We start from the raw sequence: 16,472 nt of genomic DNA, 5'->3' as shown, positions 1-16,472 counted from the left end.
GGGCTGGAAAGATGCATTCACAGCAACCATGGCACTAGAATCCAATGCATGGCTCTAATTTAAAACAGGGAGTTTAATTTATTAATTATGAAAACATTACTCAAATCTCAGAACAGGAGCTATGTGCTTGTAAATCAACTTCTTCAACATTTGTGGAACTGCAAAACATTCGGTGCAAAAATATTTACCAAACACAAATTCTTGCTGGAAGGAAAGTGTATCACTGTGGCTTTGACAAGTAGAATTAATGACATGAAATTATATAGGGAGATTTCCCTCTACATTGTCTGTAGCAGACATGGAAGCCATGTATAAACAACAGTTTGTATCTTTCTCATGAAAGCAATGGGTTGCAAAAGAGAAAGGGAGATGTATCCCGCACTTTTCCTCACTAAGACAGAGATAAAATGTGCTACAGATTTATCTACTCATTGTGCAGAGAGAAAATGGGTATGTGTCTACATATGTGTTCTAGCATCCATGCCTCACACAATGTGATGATCCTGCAAACCAGACACAGCTCAAACAGCAAGAAGAGTTACTGTGTAGGGAGCCAGAAAATACTTTGCCAACAGCAGCAAACACTCAGCTGAGTAATTCTGTGGAGAGAGGTGGGGAACACGATCCTGCCAGCATGTGATACCCTGCCTTACACTAGCAGGGCATCTATTATCCTAGCTTCCTGCTACCCTTCTTATGAATGCTTTCGAGTAGAATCCAGGCTTCTATCAATTGCAAATGAAACAAAATGTTAAGAGAACAAAATGATTGCTGTCCAGCACATTTTTTTCCATGACAAGTCAGAAACATGAATCAAATTAGGTCTTTCTGCTGACCTCATCACCAACAAGAGCTGTTTTGATTCAGTATACTTCCTGGCGTCTTGTCTGCTGCAGTCCCAAAATATGAGACCTGAGGTGCTGCCATAAGCTTGTATCAGAATTCATTACATTTTAGCCTTCAGTAATTTTCTGTTACAATCTAAGTAAAGCAGATGCAGTTTCTTAACAAACTGTCCACAGCCCATTGCAAAATTAAGTCAAATTGTTCCCAACAGTAGAGGACTTCAAGTACTAAGTCCCATTTTTCTGCCTCTCTTGCCTATTCTCTACAGTCATGTGGCACATGGACCGTGCTCAGGATTAGTGTCCATCATCTGGGGCCACTAATAACTCTAATGTTATTAATGATATTGCTGCTAATTAAGACTCAAAAGGAGACAGACAAAAACCAATGCTGGGTAGCATGCTGTCTTCAGAACTCTTCATCTTTGTAGCTCAGGAGAACAGAAACAAACTATGGCTATCTTTGGTGGTCCTGTGGGCAAATGAACAGTGAATAAAAGTCCCAGGGAAAAGTCACTTCTTTTAGGGTAAAAAAAGAACATTGTGACTTTCCAAAGAACTGGAAGTCAGAATTGTCTTAAGTGGCAAAAATTAGTTTATACGAAAGATTATTCATTAGACCACAACAGATAGCACCAGAAGAGTAACATTTTAATAGTAAGATAAATGCTGTAGTACCAGTGGTTGTGATTCAACTGCATATGAACTACTGAGGTGTGATCATTTTCCATGCAGCAGCACAACTGATCCAATCCTGCAAGGTGCTTAGCACTCTGCTCTCAGCAGAGCTGTTGGCAATTTCCTTCCTTTGCTGGATCAAGTATTTTATCAACCACTTTTATTTTGGCTCTAATTGTGTAACTTTATTTTCACAAAACTAAAATAAGAGCAAAATAGAGGGAAGTATTGCTGTTTGTGCCAATTTATGTTTAGTATTGTAACCCATATCAGAACCTTCCCTGGCTCTTCCTGTACTGCTGTAACGAACCCATAACAACAACAATTACATTAGGAACATATTGAATATTTACATGTGCCACTGCATAGCTTAAGAAAACAAGGTTTCAGTTCTCATAGTAGTGTTCTGGTTGCTCCTACACCCTTTTCCCTTAAGTGTCACATGAAACAATGAAAAACTGTGCTGCAGGGAAAAGTACACTTCCTAAAATTCATGTACTCAGAAGCAAAAACCCAAGGAAAATATTGCCCGTTTCCCTTGTGATTATTAATTTGTTCAATGTATATAATATTTAGAACTGCTTGGCCCCTAGCAGACTTTAAAATCTCTGCAATTCTTCAAGCAATCAAGATAACATGACTGCCTCCCTGGGCTATGATATTGTAAGAAAACTCAAACAGGTTAGAGAACCACAGGCCCTCTCAGTAAACATTTTAAAATAACTTTCGGAGGCCTGTTCAAATTCACATAAAAGTTAGGAAGGTTAACAATAAGTTTTAAAGTTAGTTATTGCATATGGCCAAGCAGGTAAGTTCACCTTATCAGCAAACACTCCAGGAAGTAAGGAGTTATTGGTGAAAAACAAAAGTGGCAAATCAATTGCCTAAAACACATTTAGGAAATCACAAGGAAAATCAAAGAATTTACACAGAGGAAGGTTTCTGTCAGGACTGCATCTGAAATTTTACTGTCACAAAATAGTTCATCAAAAGGCAGTGAATCAATTGTCTTCCCACCCTAGACATGACATGGGCTGAAGAAAAATGTGTGCAATTGGTGGGATAAAGTAGAAGGCAATCACCTACTCAGGTAGTTAACTCTCATTTATGCTTCTGCAAGATGGGCGTTTAAGTCTTCTGGGCATTTCCAGAATGTTTATGGGATGCCCTAAAAGACTCTAAGAGGAGGGGTCTTGGAGCTTAGATCATCTCCTGGTACACCATCTTCCTGAAGAGGGGATAAGCCTTTTTATACTTCTTTAGACTTTACTACCACTTTCTGCAGACCCTCACCTAAACAAACCAGCAGCACTCACCAGTGCAGCGGCCGGTTGACGTGAACCTGTAGCCAGGTTTACAGTCACAGCGGTAGCTACCAGCAGTGTTGACACATTCTGCATTCTGCTGACACACTGGCCCATTTTGGCATTCATCAATATCTGTCAATACAAAAAGGGAATTTGATTGTTATGATAAGCTGGAACTAGAAAGACATTAAAATCACTTTGGTTTTAGTGTAAAGAGTTACAGAAATTTCTAATTCTGAAAATAAGAAAACACATTGGTGGAAGTAGATATTTGGTCACATTTAGGTATCTTCCTGAAATGACCCCAAACCCACATGCTCCATCTGTAAAACTAAGTCCTAATTGGACAATTTATATAGTGGTTTTCTGAAGGTGATGGAGGGCCCATGGAAGGCTTGTTGCAACACTTAACTTGGGCAGGTTTTGGAATAAATAAGGTGCTCTGTCACCGTAGAGCTCCAGTGGAGACTACAAGAATCTCCCCTTATCATAACTGAATGTGATGATCGCTGCTGGACAGTTGTAGCTTTCAATGTAAACACCACTACACAATTTTAGGCAAAAAAACTGTGACCAATTTTCCTTACTCAAGCTGCTGCCAAAAGAGAACTTTATTTTCCTAGAAATGTAACTGTGTTTCGGTTAGAAGCAGCATATAGAAGATGCTTCGACTTGGAAGTTCTCAATGCCTTGCTTGCAGCACCCATGTTGTCAGCAATCACAACCACAGAGAATGACAGCAATTCGTATTGCTGTCTTCAGTTTCTCCAATAAAATGACTAATACAGTACTAGTAAATGTTTAAATTGGAAAAAATTATCATGTGTTTATATCATTTACAGAAACCTTTGTTCCATTAGAAAAAAGTGTCTTGGAAATAAAAACCGTTGTGCTCATGATCTTACTCAAGACTACTCTTCACTTTTTGGCTTTACTGTGAAATGTGAAAACCAGTGGTTCTTCCCATGACTGCTGACTCATGCTCCTTCAAGGCTTTAGATGTCTGATGGAAAATCCGCTGGTTTTCTATGCAAAGGATTTCAAAATGTCCAAATTAACATAGGCTTATTACACTGGTACCAGCATTTTCCCCTCATTAAGGATGCCCCGCAAGTATATCAGATTTGCCAGTGTCTGAATTGCCAGCTGGTGAGATCCTGTTTTTCTGAGCGAGCTCAGCACTCTACCTTCACAGATCAGGAGCTTGTCGTTGTAGAAGAAACCCACAGGACACTCGCATCGGAAGCTACCAACCATGTTTATACAGATCCCATTTTCACAGACTCCAGGAATCTCTCTGCATTCATCAATATCTGCAAGAATACATTTTTTTAAATACTTGTCAACAGCATTTCATATTAAATCTGCTACGTAGTATGTCCTTAAGAGAACTATCAAAAGCATAATGCAAGCATCAGAATGTTCCCAACTGCAGCAGACAGCAAGTCATTCCAAACTGCAGAAATACAGGTATTTCCTCAGCTTCTGACTCTTCACTGCAGTGAAGATACATCCTGCCACACAGGAACGATGCAGAGTGTAGCACATATCCTTCCTCACATCTCCCACCCACAGCCCTGATGAATCTCCTCATCTTCCTAACTGTGACCATGGAGTTATTGGGAAAGGCCAAACAGCGAGACCGCAACTGTCTTTGGTTCAACACAGTAGAGCATGACTGAATTCTGACCGAGCACTTGTCAGAATCAGTTTGGAGCTGGTTTACCCTTGTTAATCTGAAAGGACTTTCATGTTTTTATGTAACAGTTTGGAAGTGCCAATACCAGGTAACATCTGAAGTGCTGCCAACATGCTATTAATTAGATTGATCAAGCCAGGCAGCCAAGGTTTTGCCAGGGCTCTATATACACCTGGGTTAAGTAACGGATTTTGGCAGAAAAAAACCCCGGCTGCTATTACAACTATATGTCTTGCCTACTGGGTCCTTAAGCTGTACATCTTTAATATTCTGATTAACATGAAAGAGTTGAGTGAATCCTCCAAAGCCTCTCCCTTCAGTAAAAACTGCCACATGCTCTGATGTACAAAAGACAGAGAATATGGTAGGAAACAGTCATCTAATACATAAATTTCCACCACATCATAGGGTTTTGGGGTTTTAAAATTTATTTTATTTTGCTGCTAGAGCAAACCCTTAATTTCCTACATTAGATTCTGTAATTCTGAATCCTCTGATAAGGGATGAGTAAAATTAGTACTACTCTGTCTCTGAAACAACCACCTGGAGAAAATATACAAAACTTCAATCCAAGCAGAAGAGTAGCATCACATAAGGACTGTAACCAGAGTAATTCTCTCTCAGAGTGTGTGCTACCTTATTCCTCTGCCTGCAGATATAAAGGATGCAGGTAACTTCTGCACAAAAGCACAGCTAGAGTGCAATAACATAGCAAGAGATCTGCTATGATCCCAAAGCAGCAGGGAGAGCCTGCAATTTGTACAGCACAGAGCTATGTGGGCAGCATGCACTGGTATGCACTGGTGGCCAGTGCTGCATGGCCCATCTGTTTCACTTGGCTTCTGAATGTCCATTGCTCTACGCTATGGCAGGGCAGACAGAGCACTCCAATGCTCCTGGCACACATCTCACATGCTGCAGATGCAGCCATTGCCTTCACATGTCAGCATAAACAAAGGCCCAACTGGCATGAGTAGACTCAGCAACAATTTGGGCTAATGCTAACAGCTAGAAAGGAGAATTTTGCTTCTAGGAAATAGCCTGGTAAATAATAAATATTCCCATTTATCTAGCTGGACACCTCATCACAGCAGCAGCTTAATGCTAAAGGACCTGATTACTGCCTATCAGCTGCCTCTGTCTGTTACAGGGCACATTATCTGCTTCTTATTTGCATTTTTGTGTGAATAAAAACAAAAGGGAGTCCCATTAGGGATTTACTCAACTCCTTGTCTTAGAATTCCTCATTCTCTCCCTCTTTTTGTTTTGCAATTTGTTACTCACGATTCAAATGTTACACACAATAACATATGTGAGAAATATTTGAGCTGAGCTGAAAAAGGATTTTTGTGTCAAACCAATACACAGGGGGACTGATGTGAAATGTCAGATTAAATCTCTGCTTTAGTTTGAAATAAAGACTCTCAGCTTCTTTCAGCCCAAATGCTGGTTGGCCTTACTCCCAGACCTCTTATTCTTGTTATCTGTGCCCTGCTCATGTAGGCCTGATTACAGTTTCTTTAGACCTTTATGTTGCCTTGATTACAAACAGCAATTATTATTGCTTCCAGCTAGGAGGAGCTGGGAAGAAAGTTTGCTGGCTCAGACTTAGACAGTGGGTTGAACTCCATTAGACTGTTTAGTTGTTATTTCTTCCATGAAAAAAATAATTGGGAAACAAACATCCTCTCTTCCCTGGGCAGGGGTAGCATGGAATTTACTTCAAAACAGAAATTACAACTCACCAACTGGTAATCCTGTATAAATATCAATGAAGAAGCCAGGCCTTTGACTTCCACAGAGTGTAGAGAATTCATCTGCAACAGGAAAGAAAAGATCAGCTATTACAGTATTTGGAATTAAGCAACAGTCAACAACTCATTATTATCCTTCGCACAAGAAAATCTTCCTACTCTTTCAGCACCGGCAGGGCACACAGAGGTATGCAAACCCTTCCACAAGGCTCATCGTGTGATGTGCTCAGCATGCACTTGGGTCCTCATTCAAAGGCCACTGAAATTAACATGCTGATTGGGATCACATGCTGATTTTCTTTCACATATGCTTATTTCAGTGTATTGCAGTTTTTGCATACAAGCCCAGATGTGACTTTTAAAAATCTGAACTATAATTTGGAAGTTATTCAAATAAGCACTTAAACAGTTTGTTCTTGAAGCAAACCACCTCGAAGTAGAGTAGGATGTCCTCGGCTTAACTCTTGCAGAGTCCTACCCAGTGTAGAGGAGTCCTGTACACCCATACAATTAGCCCACAAACTCCTACATCTTACATTTAGCTGCTTGACATGGATCATACCCAGATGAGACCAAGGTACCTCTGTAAACCCATGGCTACCACAAAGGCCCTTTGTGGCAACCAGCAGTCAAAGCACAGTAGACAACATGTTTGTTGGAGTAATGCCAATAAAACCTTGCCAGTGCCTCAAGACTGGATCAAAAAGCATTTGCAAAGAGACAGATTAATTAATCCAGAGCAAGAAGGCTCCCAGACAGGGAAACTGGCCAAAAGGAGGCATGATTCAGCATGAACTCAAACTACTCCGCTCATGCCTTCATTGTGAATAGGGCTCATCACCTTCAGGTCAAAAAAGTAATTAATCCCCTTATTTCAAATACACAAGAATAGACAATGAGATAGCATCTTTAACGCTGTTACAGCCATTAACAGCAATTATGATTTTATCAAGGCTTTCAAATAGTTCTGCAGTGTAAGTACATACCAGTGCTTGGGATAGGGCACTGCTCACAAGGCCTGTTCCACGCACGTCCGATGTTGTAGGAACAGCAGCACATTTTCTTGGTCATATTGAAGAGCAGCTCACCATCACAGGTTTGATTGTCAGGGTAGTAATTTCTGTAACACAGACTTCTTCTCATATCTGTGAAAATGAAGAGAAGAAAAACCCAGGGCAATGCATTAGCAGCTCTGAAGAGTTTAGGGGAAGGCTTTCAGACTCCTGTCAAGCAGATGCTGCAGCCCTGTAGAATACTACAGAATAGATTGTTCCTAGATAAGGCTAAAAGTACAAAAAAGTGTTTGCAATACACATATTCAGGAGCAACCAACAAGGCTCTAACACTGATCAGGCTCATCAAAGAATTCAGAATTGGCCTTTTGCCCAACACAGAAAAAACATGAGCTAGTTTATGGTTCCCCTTAAGAACTGCAAACATCTTGTGACTTCATTCTGTGAAGTGCAAGTAATTTTAGCAGTGTTTCACATGCAGAAGCTTTTAAAGGCTGAAGCGAAACTTGGAAGGGATGAACATAGAAAACAGCAGATTAAAGGAGAAATTCTGATAAGCTGTTGAAATATCTCTATTAAAAGTGATCTACCTTGCTTATTAAAATGAATGAAAGAAACTTGATCTTTCATTTAGCTAAATCTTGTATAACTAAATTCAGAGAATTAGTTCTGATTTGTGCTGAGTAAAGCCCTGGCCCAAAGCACTAAGATAAAGCTTTAAAAAGAAACCATACCCATGCAGTTGTTTCCTCCATTGACTTGCATGTAATCAGGAGGACAGATGCAAGTGTAGTTCCCAACGGTGTTGTAACATGTGCCAGGTCCACAAATGCCAGGTGTATCACACTCATTTACATCTAGCAGAGAAAAATAAGGCAGTGAGTGGTCACAGGAGCTTTCTTATTGTGCCTTCAAGAACAAAAACGTCTCAGTAATGCCCAAAGTAGGAAGGTACTGGAGGTGCTGAAGGGGCTCCTCACAAGGTCATGGAGCAAAGCCCACACACAGAGGGAAGTGGTGGCACAGGGGCCATGGAAAGCCCGTCTGTGATGCAAAGATAGGAACTCTGATTTGAGGATCTCAGCCATTCTCATCTCATCTGGATTCCCAGATACAGATAAGAACCAAAGCTGTTCCTCATGGAGTGTCCATGATGGTAGAACAGACTGGTCAGATGGTTCAGGTTTGTTTGACTGAGGAAAGTGAGCAACTTTCCCAACACAAGACATCACATTTATTTCATCAAGAGACTTCAAGCTTTGTTTAAAAAAACCCAACCAAACCCAAACACAACACCACTCTCACACCACCTCATCTTCTCAAACTTCAAAAGTATTTCACTAGCCTCACCATTTTAAAGTATCTTTGACACACCAGTAAGGTAAGACATAGAGGTAGATTTCCACTTTAACATTTGTTGAGCTACACAATATGAATGAAGCACTTCGGTTCAGCCTTAATTTAAAAGCCGAATATTTTGTATTTCTGCAGTGTTTCACACATCATAGCACTGTATTAATATTATTAAGTCTGGAAGGCTGAATTCAGATAGCCTGGACAATGGGAATTGCTTGAAGTTTTATATCCAGTACAACCTGACAGTTGCACATAATTTATTGAACACATGCTACTGACTGTGCTAAGGAAACAAAAATGTTTTGCAGCACAACCAGTATTTTCAGTTGCAGGTGAGATCAGCAGGTGAGAAAATAAGCAGAGGGACAATGGCATGGGCACACTTCAACCAGCCCAGCAGACTCATGGGATGTTTGCTCTTTATCTGACTGCTTATTCATTAGCCATTACCAAACAGCTATGTTTTAAAGCTGTCTAGTTAACTGTTAAATAAAACTGCAGGGTTTTATGGTTTTGATCAAAATATTCTCATTTTAAACAAATATTTGCATACACATCAAACATGATCAAAAAGAAATTTTCTCTCTTTCAATGCAAGACTTTGGGTTGGTCCAATTTTCCCACTTTAAGCTTTACATTGCTTGATCTGGTTGCGTTCCTTTTCAAGGACAGCTTAATCCTTCTGCATACTGATCTGTCATAATTTTCTAAGAACAAAAGCAGAGGACTATTTGAGTGAAGGCTACATACCATCACACACTCGAGTCTCCTCATTCAAATAGTACCCTGATGGACACTGACACTGGAAGCTCCCAAATGTATTGATACATTTTCCTCCTTGGCAAAGCCCAGGCAGTTCTTGACATTCGTCGATATCTGTTCGAGTAAAACAGCAAACATTTAATCCACGCTTCTCCATGTAAAACAACACTCACTGAAGAGTTTCACTCTTTTAGACAGGTAAATGCAGGTAAATGTAAACATTACCTTCTAATATAACTGTAATAGGGTTTGGTCGGAATCCTTCCCCTCCAGGGCAAAGAACCTTATATTCAGCTGAAAACAAAATAGATTTATGAACCTAAAATAGTAGAAACATTTTCAGCACAATTATTTTTGAACATTAATCATATTATTAGAGGCAATCTAAATGTAAAGTAACAAAGAAACCAGATATAAGCATTAATTTTACTCGGCAACATCAACGGCTATTCCATTTCATACTGTAGCTTTCTGTCTAACAGCAAACTTGCTCAGAAGTGATAACAATGTCCTGACTAAATAATCCCTCTGAAAGACTAGTAAAGTTTTTGGTTAAGACCAGTGCACTGGTATTTGAGTAACCTGGCTAAATTAGGAAAAAATCCAACAAATGCATTACATTGCTGCATTTAATCCAGGAAAGATGACTTACTTGTGTTCACAAGCGGGCAATGTTCGCAGGGAACACCCCAAGCTTTGCCCAGGGAGCAGCAACAGGAGGCCTTGGAAACACCCACTCCAATCTCATTGCTGCAGAAGGTGCCACCATTATCCCCTCGGGTTTTAATGTCCAGGTAACAGTTGCCAGATCGTGTATCTATTCAGAATGCACATAACAACAAACACATCTTATGAGAGAGGAAAATACAGCACATCATTTCAGGATGAGGGACACCTTCAGATGGCTCGCATTTCTTGCAGGACGCCCAAAGAAAAGTACTTTGTGTTTCCCACAAGGGCCCAGCTTTTCCTAATTGGATAGGACAATGGCATCCCATTCCTTGGCTCAGTGGGAATTTATTCATTTTGATTCACATTTTCACCCACATTCTTACATCCTTCCAGTTTTAGAAACCCACTGCTTTCTCCTCAACTTGAGGTTAGGATGCTTATGAAAGCACCTACTAAATGTCAGGAAGTTCAAATACATTTGAATTTGAGGAGAATCCCTATGCCCTCTTAAACAAACAAAGCCAAAAAATATTAGAGGATTACTAAGCAGTTGGAACCCAATACAAGGGAATTTCCATTAGTCAGGAAGCTGCACCTAGCCAAGCTGTGCTCAATGCTCCAAGAGCATGGGAGCCTTTATGCCCCAACTTCATTTGCTGTCACCTTGGGACCAGCTGGATGCTGGGTTAAGCTTGTTGAAATTTAGAATTGTCTCATGCCTGCTGTCAACTGTGGACAGCTGTAACAAGCCTCAAGGAGTTGGCTTTGGCAGCTGGGCACTTATGGCATGCTACATCACTCTGGACATACTCCCACTGCACTATTACAACTTCTAAGCCAGAAGTAGTAGGGTGGGAGTTGGAGAGCCTTTTCCAGCCCCATTCCATGACTGGCACTGTATTCCTAAGCAATCAGTCTTGCAACTTCACATTCAGTATAAGGAGTGGTCCCTTACCAACACATCCAACTCCAGTGGGGTTCAGCTCAAAATCAGGAGGGCATTCACAGGTGTAACTACCAGCAGTATTGACACATGTGCCACTAATGCAGGTTGTGGGGTCTGCACACTCATTAACATCTGTAAGAAAAACCAACACATGGTAAGCAAATACTCAAGGATAGTGCAAACCATGGGTATATTAGGTATTGTCTGCTGACCACCATAAACCCACTGATCAGTAGTGTGAGATGAATTCATGATTTCACAGTGGGGGAGAGAGATAGAGGGGTTCTTTCTGCTCTGTTTTTACCCTTCTTTTAAGCCACTGGGCTATCAGAGGATGACAAAGAAGGCAGAGAAGGAGTGTAGAAAAGGCAAGAAGGAGAATCCTATGCTATACAGAGGAGATGTCCGTACTTCCCTATATCCACTCCGATTTGTACAGCTTTTTAAAAAGAATTTCCTAAGGAGCTAATCAGAATACTAACAGAAAAGCTAAAAAGCTTGAAGTTCAAAATGATCTTTACCTGTGCAGTTACCACCACTTCTGTCTAACTCGTAGCCCACTTCACACTCACACCGGAAGAGCCCGGGAAGGTTATGACAAGTACCATAGACACAGATGTTAGGGAGCGAGCACTCATCAATATCTGATAGAGGAAGAGGAGGAGAAAAATATGAGCTTTCATTAACTTTTCAAATAGAGAACTGCAAAAAGATTCACAAAACCTGGAACTGGAAGCAACTGTTTCTGAACACCATTTAAGGCCAGAAAAAAAATAATATGCAAGATTTATGTTTGGAACCTAAGGAACCTAATCTGTAACATTTTGCGGGGAGCATAAAGCACGTTCCAGTGTCTCTGGAAGACATGCCAGAAACAATTTGAGCTTATTAGGGAGCTAATCCAACAAGTAGCAAAACTAAACATGGCAGGAGATAGGCCTTAAAAAATAAGGTTTATTCTAAATCAGCAGTCATCTACAGAAAGCTGGACATCACTGAAGGCAAAGCTTGTGCCCAAAGCTGAACTTGATGCCATCTTCAGGTTTCTGTATTTGATAGATCTCACATTTGGCTAGTGGAACTCAATTTTGTGCCTTTTGTCCAACTCATTGCATCTGATGCAGTATTCACTAGATGACATAGGCAGTGCACAAAGAACAACCAATCTGATACAATAAAAAAGCAAAAAAGTTTGCAAAAGCCCTTCAAATGCTGCATTTAGCACACAGACCTGAGCATGGAAAGCCTGTTTTAGCAACACGAGCCAGGTTTTATGGAAGCTATTTAAAGTTAGCTAAAAGGTTTGAAAGTAAATTGTTTCATGAAGCATTATGAAACCTAGTATTGTTTTAGTTTACACAAAAGTTCACTCTCATAAATTATTTCTTTTGGTAGATTACTAAAAAAAATACACAGAACACTTGGAAAAAGCCCTATTTATAGAGATGTACTTCTGAACTCCATCGAATGCCAGCTACTATGAGCTGTTACTATGTCAGGTGATACGGTTGCTTCTTGACTCAGTTTGTTAGCATTTTATCAGCTGAGGATTTCAAATGTCATGATCAAATGTATTACCTTAATCATGTTGGTAACATGTTTACTATTTGGTTTTTGAGAACATAAAGCACTTATGAACAGGTTGCAAGCAGTTAACTGACAACTAACTTTCAAAACTGAACAAATACTCAGGGAATTTTTATAGGGTTTTGGTGGTCATATAAACTTTCTGCAAGATTTCAAACTGATTCTGCACCTCACACAAGCCCTCAAAGCCTGTTCAGTGTGTAGCTGCCACATCAGTGCTTTTCAGCTTCATATACACCAAGGCAAAGCAGCTTTTTCCATTTAACTCATGAATAAAATTAAGAACTGTGTGCAAATAACAAAGACAAAATGGCAGCTGACAGTGCTATTTAGATCATCAGTCTGACCCACAAACAATACATTGTAAGATAGGCTTCAAAAAGCTGTTCTTTCTATATGCAACAGGTAGATGAGCACCTAGAGGCCCCTAATAAATGTATGAAGTGAAAGAAAGCAACTACTATTGACATTTCTCTTGTAGGTCTCAATATGATCACAACTGCAACCAACTGTAAAATTTTTCAAACATAAAATGCTACTAAGGTAGAAACTTGCTGAGTGTTGTTTAAAGCTTACAGAGAATTACCTTCACATGCCTTCCCATCTGGGCTTGGCAAAAATCCCATGTCACATTCACAGCGATAACCTCCCGGGGCATTGAGGCACTGCCCATTCTCACAGAGATTCACGTTTTCTGAGCATTCATCGAGGTCTGTAGAAGGAAGAGAAATTGCAGGTTTACAGTAAATATGATTCTCTCACCAAAATTTTTTTCAGCTGCAGTATGTTATGTTCCAAGGATTTTAACTATTCTATTAGTTCTGAACACTTGCAGAAGAGACTGTATAACCTATTTCTGTGCAAGAGCCATTGCATGTAGCAAATGAGCCTGCCTCCAGTATGTCGAAAACACAGCTTCTAACCAACAGGAAAATCAGAGAGAAGCACAGACTCCTAATGCAGCTACAGTTAATAACAATCAAAGGCAGTACATAGGGTCAAATTTAGTCTCAGAATGAGCACACGAATTTCATTACAATTATTGTTTCTATTACAACAAAGCCTAGAGGCAGCAATAGAAAAAAGAGGTTTACTGTGCAATGAGCAAGCCTATGGTCATAGGCAGTCTCTGTGCCAAACATACAAAATACTGACAAAAAGTGTCACTGAGGTGAAAATAACTTGATCAAAATTAAACTGCAGGCTCACAGCTGATGAGAAACCCAGCATTTGCTTACTGAAATACACTGCCTTTCAGAGAGGCTGTGGCACTTACTCTCCAGTGGAAGTTTTATATATCACAAAACCACCCAACTTGTTGCAAGAGTCTGGCTGGCAGTGGAAGCTTGTGAAAGTTCATGGCTGACAAATCAAAGCTAGTACCTACCAGGGTGAATGCTGCACACTTTGGCAGAGGGCTTACAGAACAATTGTATGCCCTAGTTTGAGTTCCAGCCCCCTCTCAAATCTGTATACAATAAAGTATTCCAATTTATAAAACCCAAAAGGTTCTACTCAATGCAGAAACTCTGTACATGCTCAGTTTTAAAGATGAATTTTATAGACTCCTGGAGATCATCATGTGGCAAATTAACAAACAGCACTGGGTTATGAAGGTCACTAAGCTGTATCAGATTCAAAGGCAAATTATACAAAGACAATTCAACAAAATCCCAGGGTTCATTTATAATTTTGAATCATTCAAATTCATCCTTAAACCTGCTGAACCAGATTCTCAGATGCCATAAAAACCTGCAGTAGTTGACAGTGTGCTGCTGATTTGCACCAGCTAAACCTGACTCACCAGCTATTACATGGCTTCATTCCAAACATAGTCCCCCTCCATGCAGCACCACCAGTGACATTGATATCCTTAGTGTAATAGCAGCGCTCCCGATGCCTAAGCTTACACAAGCTAATCTGCTCTTCAAAGCAGAAGACTGAAGTGTGGGTTGGAAACATCTCTCTCTCAATGTTTTATGAACAGATTTACAGTTTATAAAATGAGGTTTCAGAAGCAGCTACTTCCATCACTCTTCATGTCAGCACTTCATCCTGACATCCTCTCTCAGGATGATGCAGTAAAGAGGGCAGCCAGCACACACTCACTTCAGGAAAGAGCTAATATTTGTCGGCAATTTTATGAAATAATTTTGATGCGTGTGCCCTATTCTTTAAATAGTAAGGTTGGTAGCCTCCAAGTAAAGAACTTGTCCCTTATGTTAAAGTGAAACCGCTCGAGCTCTAGTTCATACCCATTGCCTCTTGTCCTATCAGTGGGCACAGACAAAAAGAGCCCAGCCCCATCCTCTTGACCTCCACCCTTAGATATTACATGCATTGATGGGATCCCCTTGCAGCAGAGTACTGTGTGTAGTACACAGTATTTCTCTCAAGCTGTGGCAATATAGGTGAAGTAGAAGATAATGGAAGATGGCATCTTAGAGAGTAATTTCAAATGTTTAAAAGCTATCTTTGTGTCTGGAATCACAGACCAACTTGGGCTGATTTTCCTAAGAAAGCTCACCTGTACAAGTGAAGCCATCCCCAGTGTAACCTTCTTTACACAGGCAGCGGTAAGAGCCCATTGTATTCTTGCAGTCAGCATGGGGGCTGCAATTGTGGGTTCCGTTGGAGCATTCATCCAGATCTTTAAAAAAGAAATTAAAAATACTTTAAAAATATACTTTACATACTTTATGTTTTATATGCCTTATAAAAATGTATTTTAAACTTTAAATTATCTTCTGCAATAAAAGCCACACATATATGGGGTCACCTGATTGGAAGAAGTCTGAGAAAGTAACTGTACATGAGGAAGCTGCAAGGCACACTTGAAACTAAGATCTTTTTTTCACAGGGAGCACCAGGAGAACTCTCACAGCCTCCCATCAGCTACTTTCAAAGACACAGTGTTTCTTTCTGTGGTCCAGCTGGTTTTCACCATGTCACAAGCCAAACATGAGACAATGCTGACTTCACAGTTGCCATGGTGGAGAATTTGTCCTCCAGGAGATCATGTCAAACTGACCTAACAAGCTCCATAACCATTTGTCTTTTCAATTTGTAGGTGTGGTATTGGGGTTTTTCCCAGTTTTGGTCTGACCTTACTAAGAAACACAAACATGTAAGACCCTCACCTGTGCACTTGATACCATTTCCAATCCATCCAGGGCTGCAGCTACATTTGAAGCTGCCTGCGGTGTTTGTACATATGGCGTGTCTATCGCAGTTATGGGCTCCAATTTCACACTCGTTGATATCTGTAAAACCACAAAGTGTTTGAAGAGCTCATGGATCAAACTTTCTCATATGCTGATAGCTGATGCTGGAATTTCTCAAGAAGGACAAAGTGAATATGCAAGGAAGCAGAACAGAAAAACCACAACAAAGAAAAGCAAAGAAGCATGCAGCATATTTCAAACGTGCTGCCCTTCTACCTGTTGTTCTTATAGACACAAAGCAAAGCTTGGCAGCTTTTTCCTTCCTTTTCTAACTGGTGTGCTCAGAAAGAATGTGAGGCCACAGCCTTTGGGAAGAAGAGGATTAGCATCCATAAAGATAACCTCTGCAGATGTTTGGCATGCTGGTACATATGTCAGTCAAGCAGCTTTGAAATAGGTTGTGGGTCAAATGTGACGACTAAGAGCTGGTGTGAAAACTTGTGTTCACAGTAGAGAAACCACTACAATGTGCTTGCTTACATCTTAACCATATCTTAGCATAGCTGAGGGAAAGAAGACAGCTTTCTAACATGCCCATCCTAGAGTCCTCAGATAGGGACTCAGATGGCTCAACATTGTACAGTTCGCTAAAAGGTCTCAGAGGCAACTCTGCTGCCCAGGGACTCCTG

General features: G+C 40.4%; 1 protein-coding gene across 2 annotated transcripts in view; it reads right to left on the bottom strand.

Annotated features, from left to right (window-relative positions):
* FBN1 (fibrillin 1) overlaps positions 1 to 16,472 on the bottom strand; it is a 153,437-nt gene that overhangs the window by 25,791 nt on the left and 111,174 nt on the right. For both annotated transcript variants that reach the window (XM_054168756.1, XM_054168757.1), the window contains 13 exons: positions 15,760 to 15,882; positions 15,147 to 15,269; positions 13,206 to 13,331; positions 11,554 to 11,676; positions 11,042 to 11,164; positions 10,067 to 10,231; positions 9,640 to 9,708; positions 9,403 to 9,528; positions 8,031 to 8,153; positions 7,270 to 7,428; positions 6,275 to 6,346; positions 4,018 to 4,143; positions 2,840 to 2,962 (listed from right to left, as the gene is read on the bottom strand). In XM_054168756.1, coding sequence (XP_054024731.1) covers positions 2,840 to 2,962; positions 4,018 to 4,143; positions 6,275 to 6,346; positions 7,270 to 7,428; positions 8,031 to 8,153; positions 9,403 to 9,528; positions 9,640 to 9,708; positions 10,067 to 10,231; positions 11,042 to 11,164; positions 11,554 to 11,676; positions 13,206 to 13,331; positions 15,147 to 15,269; positions 15,760 to 15,882 — 1,581 coding nt within the window. The remainder of the gene's footprint in view (positions 1 to 2,839; positions 2,963 to 4,017; positions 4,144 to 6,274; positions 6,347 to 7,269; positions 7,429 to 8,030; positions 8,154 to 9,402; positions 9,529 to 9,639; positions 9,709 to 10,066; positions 10,232 to 11,041; positions 11,165 to 11,553; positions 11,677 to 13,205; positions 13,332 to 15,146; positions 15,270 to 15,759; positions 15,883 to 16,472) is intronic.

This window comes from Dryobates pubescens, chromosome 17, assembly GCF_014839835.1.
Source record: "Dryobates pubescens isolate bDryPub1 chromosome 17, bDryPub1.pri, whole genome shotgun sequence".
Taxonomy (NCBI): Eukaryota; Metazoa; Chordata; class Aves; order Piciformes; family Picidae; genus Dryobates; species Dryobates pubescens.
Note: the sequence above shows the minus strand (reverse complement) of the source record. Positions and strands in the feature narration are given on the sequence as shown.